This window comes from Equus caballus, chromosome 3, assembly GCF_041296265.1.
Source record: "Equus caballus isolate H_3958 breed thoroughbred chromosome 3, TB-T2T, whole genome shotgun sequence".
Taxonomy (NCBI): domain Eukaryota; kingdom Metazoa; phylum Chordata; class Mammalia; order Perissodactyla; family Equidae; genus Equus; species Equus caballus.
The window spans coordinates 55,127,613-55,146,001 of NC_091686.1; the positions used below are offsets into that span (position 1 = coordinate 55,127,613).

General features: G+C 42.3%; 1 protein-coding gene across 19 annotated transcripts in view; it reads left to right on the plus strand.

The window, feature by feature from the left end:
* The window catches only part of FAM13A (family with sequence similarity 13 member A), a 316,899-nt gene extending 299,308 nt beyond the window's left edge, over positions 1-17,591 (plus strand). For 11 of the 19 annotated variants that reach the window (XM_070263412.1, XM_070263415.1, XM_070263414.1 and 8 more), the window contains 5 exons: positions 2,394-2,489; positions 3,978-4,061; positions 9,827-10,020; positions 10,601-10,702; positions 12,956-17,591. In XM_070263412.1, the coding sequence (XP_070119513.1) occupies positions 2,394-2,489; positions 3,978-4,061; positions 9,827-10,020; positions 10,601-10,702; positions 12,956-13,082 (603 nt within the window). In that variant the 3' untranslated portion in view covers positions 13,083-17,591. Of the gene's footprint in view, positions 1-2,393; positions 2,490-3,977; positions 5,164-9,826; positions 10,021-10,600; positions 10,703-12,955 lie in introns of all 19 variants that reach the window. The other 8 variants (XM_070263416.1, XM_070263419.1, XM_070263409.1 and 5 more) reach the window with 2 other exon arrangements.
* Positions 17,592-18,389: the final 798 nt, after the last annotated feature.

Here is an 18,389-nt window from a genome sequence, read left to right on the forward strand (position 1 = left end):
TAGAGTCAATTTGCTTATTTTTGAACTTTATATAAGTGGAAGCTTACAGTATGTATTCTTTGGCATCTGGCTTATATTACTTGGCTTTCTTTTTGTGAGATTAATCCATGATGTTGCGTATAGCTGTGGCTCATTCCTTCTCAAAATTTCCTGTGTAGTATTCATTTTGGGGAACATACCTTATCTGTTCTTCTATTGTTGGGTATATGGGTGGTTTCCAGTTTGCGGTTAATAGAAATAGTGCTGCTGTGAGCCCTCTTATATATGTCTTTTGGTGAATTTAAGGCCACATTTGTTTGGTGTATACTTAAGAGTGGAATTGATGGGTAATATGTTCAGTTTCAGTAGATACTATCAAATAGTTTTCCAAAGTGTTCCACCCTTACCAGAGTTCTAGTTGTTCCAGAGAATTCCTGGAACAGCTGACATGTGATGCTCTGTCTTTTCATTTTCACCATTGTGGCAGGTGTTTTGTAGTAACACCTATGGTTTGATCTTCAGTCTTTTTCATATAAAATGATTTCTGAGTTCCCTTCCAGTTTTGACAGTCATTTTTTATGAAATGCCAATTTTAAAACTCTTTGCTACAGTAGATAGTAGAAGCAGGGAAATGCCATCCTCCTTTTAATATTGTGATCACGGGAGGAGATAGAGATAGAAGATTATTATTATTGCTGATGATAGAAAATAAATCCACAAAATGTTTTTGCATAGTGGCAGTATCCTACCCTAGCTTCTGAAGTTTATCCAGAGTTCCCTTATTGTTGGTCACTTTGAGAAAGGCAAATATAGAAGGCCACACAGGATAACCCATTTATGCATAATCCAGAGTCGTCTTCACAGTTGGAGGCCCAAGAGGCCCGTAGGAGAAATGGTCAAAGCTAATACAGCTTGCCCTTCCGTACCTCTGAAACTCTTGCCTTATTACGTGCTCAATGGAAACAAAATGCAGAAGACAAACAGCAGCCGTGGAACAAAGATACTTCATCTCATTCACCATCTAAGTAAACAAGAGAAATGCTTACATACCTGTGAATTGGGCACACCTATTTATGTTTGAAATATTCACTCATTTCACAGATAAATATTTATGGAATATCTCCATATATCAGGCACTGAAATAGTTACCAGGGATACAAAAACACAAACTCCTGGTCTGATGGGGCTTAAAGTCTAAAGGAGGAAACAAGTGTGTCAACAAATAGTTACTGTAGAGTGTAAAAATGTGTCTTCATCCGTTGGGGCTGCTATAACAGAGGACCGTTGACTGGGTGGCTTATAAACAACAGAAATGTATTCCTCACAGTTCTGGAGGCTGAGAAGTCCAAGATCAGGGCACCAGCAAATTCGGTGTCTGGTGAGAGCCCCTTTCCTGGTTCGTAGACAGTCATCCCTCACATGACAGAAGGGGTGAGGGTGCTCTCTCGGGTCTCTTTTATAAGGGCACCAGTCCCATTCATGACCTAATCACCTCCCAAAGACCAACGCCACCTCTAAATACCATCAAATCACGGATTAGGTTTCAACATATGAATTTGGGGGGACACAAATATTCCGTTTATAGCAAAGCATATATTGAAATACAAGGTATACAGAGATTGCAGCAGGTGACACAAAGGAGAGAAGGAGCAGGTCTCCTAGATGGGGGATGTTGGAAGGGGAGGTGGCTGTTGATATAGAATTTGCCAGACTAAGGAGCGGAGAGGAAGCCACGCAGGGCAGAGGGCAGTAGACAAGGATGTATGAAACAGCTCAGTTGACCTCTGGAGGTTGAGGTGTGACTGGGGGAGGAGAAGCAGCAGGAGGTGAGGGGCGTCAAATACTACACCCGGGCGCTGGGCTCAGCTCCTCCCCACTGCCTAGAGAACCAGTCCTTTAAACATTGTGGGGCCCTGTGCCAGATTTTCGGGATACAGAGATGAATCAATCCATGCATTCTATCAGCAGATGCTCCTTGAATAGCTCCTGTTTGCCAAAGTCTTATCCTTAAAAACACAACAATATCATGGGAGAAAGAGACGTGTAAAAAAACTGATTACAGAACTGCATGATAAGTATTATAATAGAAATGCATGCTTTCTTCTTCCCTGGACCTAGAAAATAGTAAATCATCTAGGAACTCTGAACCTTGGGAGTTCAGAACCTATGATAATGGTTATCGTTTTGATTTGGGAAAAGCAAGAGTGCTGATGGAGCGATTGCCAGTGATCTGCAGCTGAAGTAGACATTTTCAACTGTCATTGCCCAGATATTATCAGTTTATGTATATTTTGTAGGAATGATGAGACTTCAGTGGGGTCCTCTGTACTTTCTCTAGGCCCAGAGCATGCTTGGGCAGCGGGGAGCATGCCAGCAGGAGTGGGCTTCTCAGGTCTCTTGTTCTTCCTTTCCAGGTAACCAAGAACGAACGTCAGGTTATGAAGCCGCTATATGACAGGTACCGGCTGGTCAAACAGATCCTGTCCCGGGCCAACACCATCCCCATCATTGTGAGTGCACCACTCTCTGTTGTCGATTACCTGGTTGAATGGGCCCTGGCTCTATTAACAGGGTCCTAACCTGCTTTCTCTTTGAAGAATAGGCTTTAGTAGTTGAACCTGCTGTTCATATCTGTGGCCCATAAGCTTGAGAAATGAAGAATTTATCAAAGACTTCTGAGGCTTCCTTTGCCAAAAATGAGCAAATCTGAAGCTGATAGAATATTTTTTCTTTTGGGAGATGTGCTTTGGCTGTATCCATCCATCTGGCATGTACTGGCCCGACTCCCCCACCCTTCCTCAGAGACAGAGCACCAAGCAGACAGGGCTGTGCTTTCTCCAGGCCGCTCCTCCCCAGAGAGTGACTCTCTAGTTAACAGTCTCTGCTCCCCCTCCAAAAGAGGGATAACCCTTTGGGAACCATATCCAGGGAGACACCCTCAAAGGAATTCAGGAGAGAGAGCCTTCTCTTTTTGGAGGATGCAGAGAAGTGTAATTTGGAAGGAGATGGGGGGAGGCTAATGATTGTGAAGTTGCTCTCAGTGGCCACTGTCCTTGGACTTAGCCACTTGGGGCTGTCAGTTTTGATTTTGACAAGATTAGGGAGCACAGCTTGCCCTCAGCTCTAGGAAAGCCTCTCAGGCTCTGGCCAGCTTGCTGTCCTCCTTTGTCCCCATCTCGGCTTTTCTACCCCAGCTTGAGTGCAGTGTGAACGCCCTGCCCATCTCTCGGGGCATCGTTGGCCTCTGCTTCAGTGCTCTAATCTCCAGGGACCTGGGGGCTGCTTCTGCTTGGTTTTGGACTGGCAGACACAGCCTCGCTTTTATGTTTCATTGAAATGCATATTCATCTTATCTGCGGTTCTTCTATTCCTGCTTTAAATCTCCTTGTGTGTTTCCAGGCCTAAGATATGGTCTTTATATGTCTTTTAACAGTGTATGTGTTCATATGAATGAGGGAGGGTCCAGAGACCTCAGGCAGGTGTGTTTGACGAAAGCTACTTTTCTAGAAATGTCCTGCAGAATAAATTAGTAAGCCAGCCAATAAAAGGATTAAATCTAAGGCATCATTTTCATTCTCCAGCTGGGAGCCCTTAGTGTCCCTACATAGGGTGAATGGGCAACATCTGTCTATGGCTTGATGAGCTTAAAGCTCATGACGGTTCAGATGTCCTGGTAGCCACTGTGCTTGGGGAGGAGCGATGATGGGGAGGCGGGTGTTTCTCCTCGGGTTTTTCCTGCGTGCGTGTGGTTAACATAGTCGGGTGCTGTCCTTGCTTCCCTGTGGCCCCCTTGGTTTGTGCGTGTGGGCTCTGAAGTGAAGTATCGACTTGAAGAAGAACTTTGGTTGTTTCTGGTTTTCCTGGGAAAGTTTGGGGGGAGGGGTTGGAGCACCTAGTTAAAAGGCCGTCCTAAAGGCCGGTGAGACACAGGAGGCAGCGAGCTGGCGGGCGAGGGAAAGGAGTTCGCCATGTAACCTCCCTGTTAACGCCTGTCGCAGGGTTCCCCCTCCAGCAAGCGGAGAAGCCCTTTGCTGCAGCCAATTATCGAGGGCGAAACTGCTTCCTTCTTCAAGGAGATCAAGGTGAAGACCTCCAGCAGCTAACCACTTGCTAAATCTGCGCCAATTCCCTCCCTTCCTCCCCTCCTCCCCGAGGGAAAGGGGTTGATTGGGCCCTCCGGTGATGGCTTCCTGTCGTGGTCCCTAAGCATCAGTAGCTGCGTATAACCGACTTGAACAGTTCCTTCTATTTATATTATAGACCAGCTGATTTCCTTCGTGTCATTTCATTCCCCGCTTTTTGTTTTTTTGTTTGCTGTTAGTTTTGTTTTTAGTTTGCTTTCAGGAATGATTGTTTTGTTTTGTTTTGACAATATTTTTTGTTTGGGGTTTTTTTCTGCCATTTGAGGAATGGATTTTCTATATTCCAAAACTTTGTTAAATTAGCTCAATAGGGTAACTTTTTTAAAAACTCTCATTTACTGTGTTTATAGAAAAACCAAAATTAACAAAGGCAATATACATGGCACACAATAGAAAATTACCGTTTCTTAGACAAATGTCTAGTTGTCTCTGACAGATTTGCTGGTGCTGTTCCACCCGCTCTTCCTTCCTCTTACCTTTCCTCCGCACGCTGAGTCCTCAGTGCTGACTTTATGATCTTTCTTGGTCTGTGGATGTGGTGCTGTGACTGGCCATCACGAGAACACATGCTCTGATTTTTTCCCCGGAGCTCTTCTGGATTTTATACAGAGGATCCTTGTCCTCAGGGCTCCTTTTGCTAGAATGGGGGGTATTGTCTGTGCCCACAGATCTCTGTGTCTCTGAAGGGACCTAACTGGCCTGGGCTAGGGTCAGCCTCTGTCAAGGTTTTTGTTTCTAGACATCTGAACAAACTGGGTGGCCTCCTGCAGGGCTCTCGGGATGAAAAGTCAAGTCACTCATTTTTTAAAAGTCAGTGATTGGTTTTTAGCAGTTAAATTGGAAGAGGGAGTAAAACCCAAGGCAGAAGTGAGTTTTAAGAGTTTCACTTGTCATATTTCTGTGACGATTCCAAGCCTGGAGTAGTCCTTTACTTGCTGTAGTTAGGAACAATTATTTCAGAATACGGGGCCTCGTTCCCACCGAGGGACACCAATTGAGAACCGCTCCATTTTCTTGCCTGATTCTCATCATTCTAACTGAGGTAAGGTACCAGAAGCTGCAAAGTCTTGTCTTTTATTTATTCTCTTCCTTTTCTTACTTCTTAGGGGTCTTAAATATTTCATATACCTAATTTTAAGGTATTAGGTATTCATATTATTTTAAATAGAACTTGTTTTATGAAAATGCTCTAAATGTGAAATCTAGGCAAATATGCTATATTGTATCTTAAAAATGAGAGCTATTTTCTTACAATAAGACTTGATGTTGATGAAAGAAGACAAATTTTGTCTAGCTCGTCATTTCGCACATGAATTAAATCACCATAATTGAAGAAATTTGGGCAATTGTCTATATGAAAATTAGCATATTTATCTTAAAAGCATGCAATAGGACTATTATTAGATAATAGTGTTCTTTAACACACCCACAATATGACACTTAATAATTGCTTCAGTAAACAAATGGAAGCTATACTAATAATGCTCTTTTTAAAAGAGGACATTCTCCCAAATCTTATCCTTGAGCTTATTTTTTGTTTTTTTCACAAGTATATTTTGGCCGTGGCTCTTCTGCTGGCCCACATCATGGTCAGAATTTCAGATAATTTTGCAATGATTACATTGCTTTGGTAAATAGTGTTGTCTTTTAGTTCATTTTGTTCCAATTGGCCAGGCTTATTAGAATTTATTTGGATTGTATAATTCTTGGCAATTCTGATACAATTTAGGATTTGGTGGTTTTTTTAAAAACCACCCCTGGTTTTAAATGCGTAGGGAACCAGCAGTATATGAAATAGAGCCAGCCCTGGATCATCCAACCCCAAAACCCTAGGAATCATCTAGTCAATAGTCCTATCCACATAAGAATTTCTACTGAGGCTCACCTGACAGATGAGAGACACTGTCCTAAGAAGGGGTCCATCCTCAAGCTTGAAAAGTGTATAGCAATGGGGAGAGTGAGGTCACTCATTACATGGGCAAAATATCAATAATTGCTAAAAGCTTATCTTGTATTATTTTATAATTATCATTTTTAAAATTATAAAATTTAAGATTATATGATATAAATTTTAGAATGCATAATGTTTGATAGCTATAAAATATCACAATTAATGAAAATATTTAAAAATTATAATAGCCATATTTATTAGTAGTGCATTACTTCCTACTTAACAGGCTTAGTTTTACCCTCTGGAACAGCATAGAATAAGCATCCTGCTTCATCCTTGAGAAGACTTCATATATTTGCAGCCACCTGCCCTGCCCACTCCCACCCACACCCTGTGAAAGTTTTTTCTCCAAGTTCTTCTTACTACTCCTCTTGAGAAGTGGGTTCCAGACCCTCCAGCCAGTGGCTCTGCTCTGGATGCACACCAGTTTATCTAGATCCCGCTTAGAAACTGGTACCCAGAACTGAACTGTGTTCTAGCTATGGTTTAACCAGCAGGACAGAGGACCAAGGACTAGCCCTGCCCTTGGTCCGGACAACTCAGGCCCTTCAGGTCTACAGGGCGGTCATGCCGTGACTCTTGAGATCCTGTGAGTTCATTTTAGTCTTTGTGGGGCAGGGGTCTCAGCCTCAGCACTGTGGACATTTGGGGCTGGGTAACTCTTTGTGTGGGAGGCTGGCCTCCACCCACTAGATGCCAGTCGTGCGCCAGAAGCACCCCTCGCCAGCTGTGACAACCAGCAATGTCTTTAAACATTACCTAGGGTCCCCTAGGGGGCAAATTCCCCTCTCCTCCCCCCCGCCCCCGCTGAGAACCACTGCTCGTGGCCCTGTCTCACTGTTGCTGTGTGCGATCTCCCGCTTCCCTTTCCACGGACTGCTTATTGTCTGTGTGTCCTGCTTTTTTTTTTCCAACCTAATTATAGGACCTTGAATTTTTCCAATTACTTTTCATTCTCTATTCCGCCTTGTGAAACAGATTAAATCTAATTTTGTATTCCAACATACCAGATGTCCCTACACACTCTGTACCTCTGTGCATTTTCTGAATGTGCCTTTTGTGTCTTTATCCACACGACTGGTGCATATTCAGGCAGGGTCAGGTCCAGAGCCTGCTGTGGCCTTCCCTCCAGATTCATGTCGCCATTGCATCAGTTTTCCCAGCCAGCTTTCCTTTCTAGGATCAGCTCACCTCATTCTTGACTGAAATCCAGAGATTAAGGAAAATGGTCAGTTTTCATGATTTGTACTTAAGGAGCCACTGCTGCTCACTGTCGATCACTGATTCTTTTCCAGTTGCTCATACATTATCCATGTACTGATTCCTTCTAGAATCTACCCAAGGGCCACAACAACGTGATGGTCTGATAATTTGAAGATTTATCTTGCTATTTCTCTTTTTTCCTGTGATTTTCACAGCTTACTGAGAATAGTTTTGTCTAGCTTCATCTTAAAAAACATTAAGTTCTCACTGTGTGCAAGACCCATTCTCACATTTTTAAGCTCTCTCAGGACCTTGGGATATAATTGATAAGGTCTGGACACCTGACTTCATTTTTTATCTATCTCAGGCTTTAACACTGTCTTAATAGTAACTTGTATTTCTCTTTTAAAACTGAGTACTAGACTGTTGAGCAGACATTTATTGAGCACCTACTGTATACAGGCATTGGCAGAGCTCTGGGGACAGCCGTGACAGACAGGCCTAAATCGCTGCCTCCGTGGGATTTATTGTCAGGTGGTTCCCCCTGGGCTTCCTCATCCAGGGAAGGGGGAGGGGGAGGGAACAGAAGGCAGAGCAGCACTGCCGTGTGCCAGGTGTACCTTATCAGGTGTCTCTATCCTTAGGAAGACAAATAGGTGGGAATTGTTATGTCCTCACACAAAAAGGAGAAACTTTTTTTTTTTTTTTTTGGTGAGGAAGATTGGCCCTGAGCTAACATCTGTTGCCAATCTTCCTCTTGTTTTTCCTCCCCAAAGCCCCAGTACATAGTTGTATATGCTAGTTGTAGGTCCTTCTAGTTCTTCCATGTGGGATGCCAACACAGCATGGCTTGATGCTTGATGTGTAGGTCTGTGCCCAGGATCTGAATCAGTGAACCCCGGGCTGCCAAGGTGGAGCATGTGAACTTAACCACTCAGCCACGGGGCCAGCCATGGCTAATAATTTTAAATTATTAATTTAAAAGTCATTTTTACTCTAAATTTTAAAATATTTTTAATAATTTAAATTTTGAAAAATTAATAGTGAGGCATGTACTTCCATGGACCAAGCAAAGAGATTGAAGATCTGAAGTCACAGCAGACAGAATCTGGAAAAGCCGTCTAGTTTTTGCCAGTATTAACTTCATGCCTTCATAACAGTACTTTCATTGTAGTTATGTGTTAGTCCTTTTTTTTGGTTGTTTTGCCTGTTTGTTTGTTTACATTTTTTTCTCTTCAGGGACACCATTATAAACATGCCACACCTTATGGTAAGAAAACCACTGCAGGCAATTTGCATCCTATGCTTTGACCGCCAGTGGTAACCACTCCGCCTCCCGAGGTGAATTTGCTGCATTGGCACTGAAACCACTTGGTTTAACTGGAACAATTGGCGTTACACTTCCCGTTGTTCATGTAACTGTACTCCTAACCAATTTTTTAATTTTTCAAGATAATAGGGTATTCTGTTCTGGTCTGACTGTACATTTTGGCAGTGAATTACTTCTTTTAAAATCTTCCTTTCAAACTCTGATGTTATTTCTTCTTTAGACTTACATAGCTTTAAATTGGCAGTAAGCAATTTTAATTTGACTTTGTTGTTTTTCTAATTGCATTATCATCAAAGCAGATAAAGAATATCATACTTTTCTTAGAATCTTGGATGCTGAAAAACATCGCCGTGGCCCTTGAAAGTTCCATGAAAAACTTAAGAGTTTTATGATTCCAATCATAAGAAGATAAATGTTTTGGCCTTCTCAAAAGATCCTCGAAAGTTTCCTGAGGCCAGCCCGGTGGTATAGCGGTTAAGGTCATGCTCTCCACTTCAGCAGCCCAGGGTTTACAGATTCAGATCCCAGGCGTGGACCTAGCACCTCTTGTCAAGCCACGCTATGGTGGCATCACACATACAAAATAGACAAAAACTGGCACAGAAGTTAGCTCAGTGACAATCTTCCTCAAGCAAAAAGAGGAAGATTGGCAACAGATGTTAGCTCAGGGCTAATCTTCCTCACCAAAAAAGAAAAAAAAAAATCCTAAAATTTTGTGCATCAAGCAACCACACAATGTTATAATCTCAACTCTTAAATAGAAAGGCTATATTGTTCAATTTCTGAAAATGTTCATAGCTTAATAAAAAATACTTTCTGCAGTACACAAGTAATGGAATCCTTAAAGCACAGATTTTATGTATTGTCACAGAGCTGGCAATTTTCCGATTCTTTTCCTTCATTTGTTTTAGGGTATAAATTATGACGGTTGGTTCCTTCCTACCCTCTCAGCCTTGACAACTTTTAATTGTGCTGTGCACTCATTTTTTTATAGCTTTATAGTTTTTTTTTCTCTATTGAGTGGCTGTATTTAGTGTTTGCATTATTTACTGTGTATAGATATTCACTAATAGGTCTATAATGTGCATATGTGTTGCTAAGTGTAGACAGAGAAGAAACTATATGGTATCTGGATAATTAAATGTTCGTTATATGATACTTGCAATGAAAGAGTGCCAGAAAAGTGGCCATGTTTTTATTGGGGTTGCTGTGTGTCTCCAGGAAGAAGAGGGTTCAGAAGATGACAGCAACAGCAAGCCAGACTTCACGGTCACTCTGAAAACCGACTTCAGTGCACGTTGCTTCCTGGACCAATTTGAAGATGATGCTGATGGGTTTATTTCCCCAATGGATGAGAAAATGCCCTCCAAATGCAGCCAGGACACCGGGCTTTCAAATCTCCATGCTGCTTCAATGTATGTCGTTTGGGTGGTGGTGTTGAAATGTTTTGGTGAAAATCACTTCCTTAAATATTATTTTAGCTTTTGTATGTAAATAAATTGGCTTGAAAAAACACAAGTGATTTACCTGGGGTGCATCTATATGGATAAAACAGTGATTTTTTTTAACTTCTGGCACAGTGTTTTTATATGCTTCCTCCTGTGTTGTTCGAGGCGGCATCTGAGATCTTGCTTAAACAATCAGAAGGTCTCTATAAATGGCATTGTGTGGCTCTGTGCTCCACGGCTCATCATTTAACATGCGTTGAGCACAGATGCCGTCTCTTCTTTTCAAAGCAAAATGCGACAGAGTGCCATGGGATTTCACAAGCCCTAAGAATTCGTGAGGAGCAGGAGCCTTGCAGAACCCAGCAGCCGTGTCTCTTGTCAGTCTGCTGGGGCTTCGTCCGGTCCTGCTGCCCCTCAGCTCCCTCAACAGCTTTTGCATTTATCTGCTTCCCACCTTGTCCACAACCCCTATCAAGTTGCACATTAATTACATTTATAACAATTCAGATTTAACTCAATTTTCTTGACATTTTCCTGCCCCTCTTAGACCTGAACTCTTGGAACACCTTCAGGAAATGAGAGAAGAAAAGAAAAGGATTCGAAAGAAACTGCGTGATTTTGAAGACAATTTTTTCAGGCAAAATGGAAGGTAGTGCCTGTGTTTCCCTTCCCCGTCTCTGTTCCCCTCCACACACACATCCCTCTTGTTTCTCCGTCCGATCTGTGTGCTCCCTCCAAGTGGGACCCACTCTGCATCCTTTCTGTAACCCAGTCCTTGGGGTTGTGCACAGGGCCCCTTCAAGGTGGGCTGTGAGGTGGCGAGGTGTGCGTGGGCCTGCAGGAGGAAGCGCTCCTTGGGTGGTGTCTCTGGCTGATGCAGATTCAGCTAATGTTCATAGCACTAACCTGTCACATCAGATTCTCCTCTGAGATGAGCAGCTTGAAGCTAAGTTTCCAGTTCACAGCACTGGTTTGTTTTTCTAGAATATATATTTTTTTGGTCTTAAACTAGAAGGAGAAATAAGGAAAGGAGGACTCTAAATCTTGCTGGTTTTTAAGCTCATTTTAAAAGCAAAGATGATAGTTATCAAGTTTGAATGAAAAATATACAAGAAGCAGGAAGCCCACCCAATGGACAGGGTACCTTTCTCCTGTCCATCTTAAGGCATAATGTGTGCATCCTCAGACAACATCATGTTGGGGAGAGGCCTTCCCTGTTTGCAAGTTTGCACACAGAATGTCTTACTCAAGTCACAGCATGAGACAAGGACAGAAGATAGAACAGGGCATAGATTTGCATGTCTGATGTTGGAGTTATTTTGTTTTAAATTGATTTTGTTTTCTTCCAAATTATTTAAACAGTATAAATATAGTTTCTTTTTAACTCCCCTTTCATGCTTCTCAAAAGTATTGGGAAATAAAAGCACCATAAAAATTACCTTTGGCATTTAAAATGTGTTGTATTCCAGTTTATTTTCAGTTATTGTATAAATTTACTTTTAGGATCTCTGATTTGGATCTGCTCTTTAATGACTTTCTTAAGATTTATAAACTTTTATATTTAAATATTTGCTTTTCTTTCTCCAGGCATTGCAAGATATTTAGAAAATATAGATAAGCAGATAAAAGAAATAACACCCAAAATAATAATAATCCCCAAAGACAAACCAGGATTAATGGTGTTTGTGATGTGTTTCATTCCAGTCTTCCTTCTTGGCATATTTCTGATTTGTCTCCTTATCTTTTTTCCATACAATTATAGTCACATTATGCACAGATATCCTCTACAGGAGGAACTCTATGTAATTATATAAACTTCACTTCACAAGTGTTAAGAAAGTACAAGTTTAGAACTCAGAGGGATTTCAGATATCACAAAATCTGGTTCCATCGTCTTGTATCTGAGGAGAGGAAGCCCGTCCGAGGGCACAGCTGGGGCTTGGTGTCAGATGCCCTTGTTCCCACTGCCATGTTCCCTTCACTGCCCTCTGCTGAGAAACCATCTAGACTCCTGTCCTTGAACAAAGCAGGGCATGAATAAAACACGTTTATATTTAGTTCGTTGAACAAAATTAAATAAGCCCCATGCTATCCCCTCTCCCGTATTTGTTCTTTAATGAGAAGAAAGGGAAGCCTGGCGTCTGAGTGTCTGACGTGCACATTTCCAGGTGAAATGAGAGGCTGGCCCACCTTGCCCGACCATTCAGTGCAGTGGCTGTGCGGTCAACCTGATTTCCTGTTCCAGTTTCAGCAGGTGTAGGATGTGGGTAATAGCACCATTTTATCAGCTTCATGTGAGGTTATATGAGCTCATGGATATGGAGTAGCTAGCATGGTGCTCCATCTTTAGTAGGCTCTCACTTAATACTTGTGCACATAAAAAGTATGCATATAAAATTATTTGGTAAACTACAAAGGCCTATTAGTATTATATGATCCAATTACTGAATTCCAAGGCTAATTTCATGATCAGTAGAATTATTATCTATCTGTTTTTGAAAAACCTGTAAATTATGGGTATACCAATTGCTAATTAGAAATTTAATGGTTCATTAGATGAAATATATAAAAGTGAGAGAACAGTAATTCTAGGTAAAGGATTTCAGTGTATGGAGACTCTCAATCTGAATTCATCTATACCAGCAGCAGAGAGAAAATGTCTATATTTCTTAGTCCTTCATATCATTCTACGAGATGCCAGATTAACTCTAAAAACTCAGTGACTTGTGCCTTTGGGGGGAAGCTGTCTTTCACTGCTCCACACCAAGTGACACTTGGCAGCACTGATTCTACAGGTGATAAACTGCAAAGTTGCCACGTGACAATAATTCACCTAATGAACAGTGTCATCTAGGAGAGACAGCAAATGACCCTCAGCCTCCTTTCCCTTTGTTTCCATTAGAAATGTCCAGAAGGAAGACCGCACTCCGATGACTGAAGAATACAATGAATATAAGCACATAAAGGCGAAACTAAGGCTCTTGGAGGTGCTCATCAGCAAGAGAGACACTGATTCCAAGTCCATGTAAGGGGGCACCCCAGCCCGAGTCAAGGGGGCTGGGGATGCGGAGTGAACTTGCCACCTGCCTCCCCTGGTAAACAGCCGCTCTGCAGAAACTGGAAGGCAGCCTTGGAGCTGGACCTGCAAAGCATGTAGCCTTCTGCCTCCAGGCCATTGGGATGGGCTCCAATTTCCATCGCCTGCCTTAGAAACCACCCAGAAGGAAGAAGGCAATTTGCCCCGACTTAGGAATTCTGTCAGGAAGATCAAGATTTCTGCGTGCCTCCACGTGCGTACACATGCACACACAGACACTATAGTGGAAATGTTACTAACACTAGCAGTGATGAATCACTACATTGAGGCACACTCATCTACAGAGAACACACACTGTTCTTCCCTGGGTAACTGAGAAACATGAGACCATTCTCTGTCTAGCTGTGACAGAAACAAGCTCAGGACTTCGTTCTGTGGAGCGAACGTACTGTGCAGGTCCATGCTGTCTTTGGACCCAGTCAAGGGGGAACGTGCATTGGAGCCCTATCTGCTGCCGTGGCCATTCTTGTGACCTTTGCACAGAGCTGCACCTCTCCCCTCTCATGTGAATTGTTCCCCTCCAGCTCTCAGGTAGATGGAAGCTGCGTCTGCCCATATGGGTGGTACAAACATCTATTTGAAGGTGTGTTTCTTCAAGACTTCCTCAGCTGACAGAATTTTGATCCCTGACTAGGACTGGATCATCTGTAGAGGACGGAGGGAATATAGCAGTAGCTATATGAATGCTGACTTTTAAATCAGGTAACAGGGTGAAGAGCCTGGAGAATTCTCTCTGGAACGTGGACCGCACTTATCAGTCTCAGATTTTAACATCAAACACTAAGCGAGGCCAGCATGCTATGGCAACCTGTCTGAGGCTTAGTTTCGTTTGGGCACTAGCCAAACATAAAGGATTTTGCTTAATTCTTAGCTTAAGTGTAGAGGATCATGAGAGAGGGAGAAAGAGCCTGTGTTCGCAGCCTCCTGAGTACTCACCAGAGTTTGATTTTTTTTTTTTTAAAGGAAAGCTGCACTAAAATCCTCTAACTGAGGGGTAAATGCAGCCCTCAGAGCTCAGCCCAAGGCAGAATCTAAGTCACGCTATTTTCAAGATCATGTGTAAAGAGAACAAATAATGGTGTGTGGCCAATTATGGTTATAATTTTTTCAAAAACTGTGTCACAAAGCTGTCTATATTAGACGTTTTGGAGGGACCAGGAATTTAAGACACCAAAGCACTCATCACTTCGGTGTGCTGATGTCACTTTGTGATTTGGTGTTACTTTGTGACTGTCTGTGTCTGCACTTAGGAGAGTGGGTTCTGGTTCGGCCTGTCCATCCTCGGCCTGCGTTTGTGCTTTGTGAGGTCGAGCACAGGTGTCTGCACCCCAGCCGCTGCTGACGAGCGCAGGTGGCTCAGCAGGCTCTGCCTGTTGAAGGTGGTGGTGCAGGATGAGCGAGACAGCAGGGGTGCCCTCCTGTCTGTTTTGAGAGTTGCCTTCTTAAAGGGTGCTATTTTGTTTTGCTTAATAAGGAAAAGAAAATAAAGAGAATGTAAAACTCTACTGACTAGTTGTCAGTTTCAAAAAAAAATGGGTTCTTGAGAAACTGATTGGCTTAGATTTACAGCAGCATTTCCCATTGCTGAAGCGCGGGAGCAGCTCTGTCAGTTGAAAATGGTTTAAGTCGGGAGTAGGAGAAAAAGAATACCTTTAAGTTTGCTCTTAAAAATAATCATATAGAAGCATGAACTGTGTGTTGGAAGTGCCCTGGTCTACTCCACCCACTTAAAGACGGTACATAATCCTACCAGTTTAAATGTACATGAAAATATAGTTTGGTATTCTTTACTGTTTACATTGCAGATCACTATAATTTCAAGGAGTTATATTATAAATAAATGATGCACTTTAGGACCTTTTCTATTTTTGAAATCTGAACATGAATCATTCACATGACCAAAAATTGAATTTTTTTAAAAAAAATACATGTCTAGTCTGTCCTTTTTAAGTAATTATTCTCTTAAATAAGCTATCGTAGAAATCAGATCATTACCAGTTAACTTGTAAAGCACATCTGTTTGAGTATTGTTTTGAAAATACTAATATGCTAGAGTTTAAAAAGAAAAAAAGCTATATAAATGAGATGCTACTAAATGTTTGAAATCTGTTGTTTTTGCCAAAGTTAAGTAAAAGATTTGTTCAGAAATCGGCATTCAAATTTGTGTAATTGAATAAAAGAAAACAACAACTTATATAGTAAAATAAATTGTGTATGGAATGTCGTGTTTTCCTTTGTAATTTCTCATGATCTGTACACTCCAAGAATGGCACCCAGGTTAAGTGGGGAGCCCTGTTTATGCTAGATCCTATTTGAAGACACGTTAGTCAGTAGGTTCTGGCTCTGCCAGAAATGCTGAGGCAAATTTGTTTCCACAGCAACCGTGTCTGCAGCCCAGGGTCTCGAGGCCCTAGAGGCAGTGTCTTAATTGGCTTCACACAGAATACTCTGGACTGGAGTTTTTCCTTTGCTCTCTTGGGAATGTGTGTGTTTATTAGCACATGCCAACAAAATAAATGTCAAGGGTTATTTAATAACAATGATAAGTAAAGGTGAAGCGTGAATAAACTTGATTTTCTGATCATAAGAATTAGAGATAGCAGAGCCTTGTAATTTTCACAAGCGTTTGCCTTGACTGTGTTCAGTCTGCAGTAAACATTGAAATAGATGTTTATATTAGGCATGGAATCATTACTGCATTTCATCTTTGCATCATTTAGTCCGGATTTCGCTTTCTAGACATGTTTGTGCAAGGTGTAGGATAAGGGCCTGCTTAGAAGTTTCTCAAGACAGCCAAAGTTTGTCTTGTGCTGGTCAAAGGAAGCTGACATTAAGCTCCCGATCCAGGGAAAATTTCTGTGAAAGAACAAGTCAAATTTCAAACTGGAGAATTTATTTTTTTTAGTTGTTAGCTGTACTGCATTGGGAGCTAATAATTAGATTTCTTCCCTTCGGTTGCCAGTTTGGAGTTGAATGATTGTTATTCATTGCCAAGGCAGGCGTCGGTGATGTCTCTGTGCAACACCACTGTAATTTGCACTTCGTCTCCCTCTGATGCAATGCTTGCTCATGGCAGACGAGCCTGGTGGAGGGTGTGCCTGCTCCCAGCTGTGGCATTTCTAGCCTCAGACACATGCCTCAAGCCTGTGCTGGCGTCATAAATATTGCACTGAGACGTCCTGAGGCCAGCAGTCTTGGAGGCCCTGAAGGTGGAGCATTTGTTAATGTGGTTGAGCTTGGAATTCGTTATAAGTTGAATATTTAGCTCTATTATCAGGATCAAGGGGCGGCCATGTTGCCAATTAATTTGGTTCTTTCTGGGGCTTCCTAGTGCTCAGTAGACAGAATTGGGCCCAGTCTCCAGAACTGAGCACAGATTTACAAGGAAAATCAAACTTTAAAGTTCATGGATTCACTTTTTTAAAGACATTCTTAATCTAGTAATGAAGATACCATTTTTCTTAACAGTGATACCTTCCTACTTTTGATGGTATATTTATAGTTGAACGCCATACACTCTGAACTGCTTTGTGAAAAGTTGGTCGTAGTCTAAATTCTATTTTGCTTTCAAGAGGGATCTTCCTGACACATTGCTTCCTGGGATTTTTTTTCCTGTAGGTGGGGAGAGGTGGTCTCTGCACCAAGATCCACACCTCCTTGATGTTCTTTTTCAGTATCCGTGTGGTTACATCCATAGGGAGGGATAAAACTACTAAAATGTGAAGCAGTGTTTCTTCTGAAGCCCGTGGGTTTGGCAGAACCTGGAATGTACTTTCCTTTGATTCCCTTTTATTTTTTTCCCCACTTGCCCCTCAAAACGTACTGAAGAGTACATTCTGTCAAAAGACTGGCGAAACATTTTCAAATGTTATAGATTCAAATTGCGTATACTGGCACTTCACATGATGGCCAGCATGGCAACATCCAAACAAGAGTGACCTGTGTGTCAGGCCCTGCGCTGTGGCACTGGCCACTTCCCTGAGTAGACATTGTGCCCCTGTGGGCAGCTGCATTCCTCCACCGTGACCCTTCATAATAGGTGTATGTAGATAGGCTATCGACTACAGATTTGCACAGATGTGTGTGTGAAATGAAATCCGGGCATTGACAACTTCACATTGCTGGGAAGCTGCAGTTATGTCTCTAGAGAGTCTCATTTGGTCTGGAATCCGGCCAGTGGTGGTCCTGTGCGTGGCTCAAGAAATCGGTGGGCAGGTCTAATTCTCCATCAAAAAGCACTATACGTTCGTGAAACTGCACAGGTGGCTGCATTTTAGTAAATAATATGGGTCCAGAACAATGTTTACATGAAATGTAAGCAGAAAGTATTTGAAATTACGGTTGTCCTTTTTTTTAAAATGTAAACTGAATGAAAAATGTTATGTGCATTTTGGTACTGACTGTATTTTGTATAAACTGAAATAAAATATTTTTAACTGCGGATGTTCTGAGATTTTTGACGGCGTCAGGAACATATGACTGAACCGCCTGTGGGGTCGACCTTCCCTTCGGTAGGAATCGAGCGAGCTGCTCCCTTGAGCTCCTCAGAAGCCTCAGGAGGATGAAGATTTTGTTGTTCTGTCTCCAAGGAGGGCACTGGAAGGTGAAGCGAACTGAGTACAAATTAGCCGTGCCTGTGGTTGTAGGTAGGAAAATGGGCTTGTGCTCTAAGCTCAGCTGCCTTTAGAACAGTTTATGGGCGGGGCTTAAGGGGTGCAGAAACAAAGGCCTTAAGAAAAAACAAAAACTTGTTGAAGTGCATTTCCAAAGTCTAGGAGGCCATCATACATAAATACATTAGCCGTTCACTATTCTGAAGCTCGGAAGGCCAGCAGGACACTGTGACTCAGGAGGAAAGGCACATTTCACTTGTGTGAAGTGAGCACCTCCCCGTTTGTGTCACCCGTCACAGGCCTGCGGTCCCTCCGTGGAGCAGCCCCCAGAGTCCCAGCTCACAGTCGAGGACCCGACACCTGGCGGTGAGGTGGGCCCCGCTTCCTTAAACCACACATGCTCAAAAGTAAACGCTAAAAATATGTTGAACCTGAGATTAAAAAATTAAGGCTTTGGAATAAGGAACTTGTCCTAGTTCAAGTGACACCATTCAAACTGAGGTCTGTCTCTCGGAGGACAAAGACACAGTGCTAAGGACAGCGCAATTTAATGCCATTCTGCCAGAATTGAAACTCACCCTGAATAATTTAACTTTTGAAATACTCGGTCCAAAGTAATAAAACTC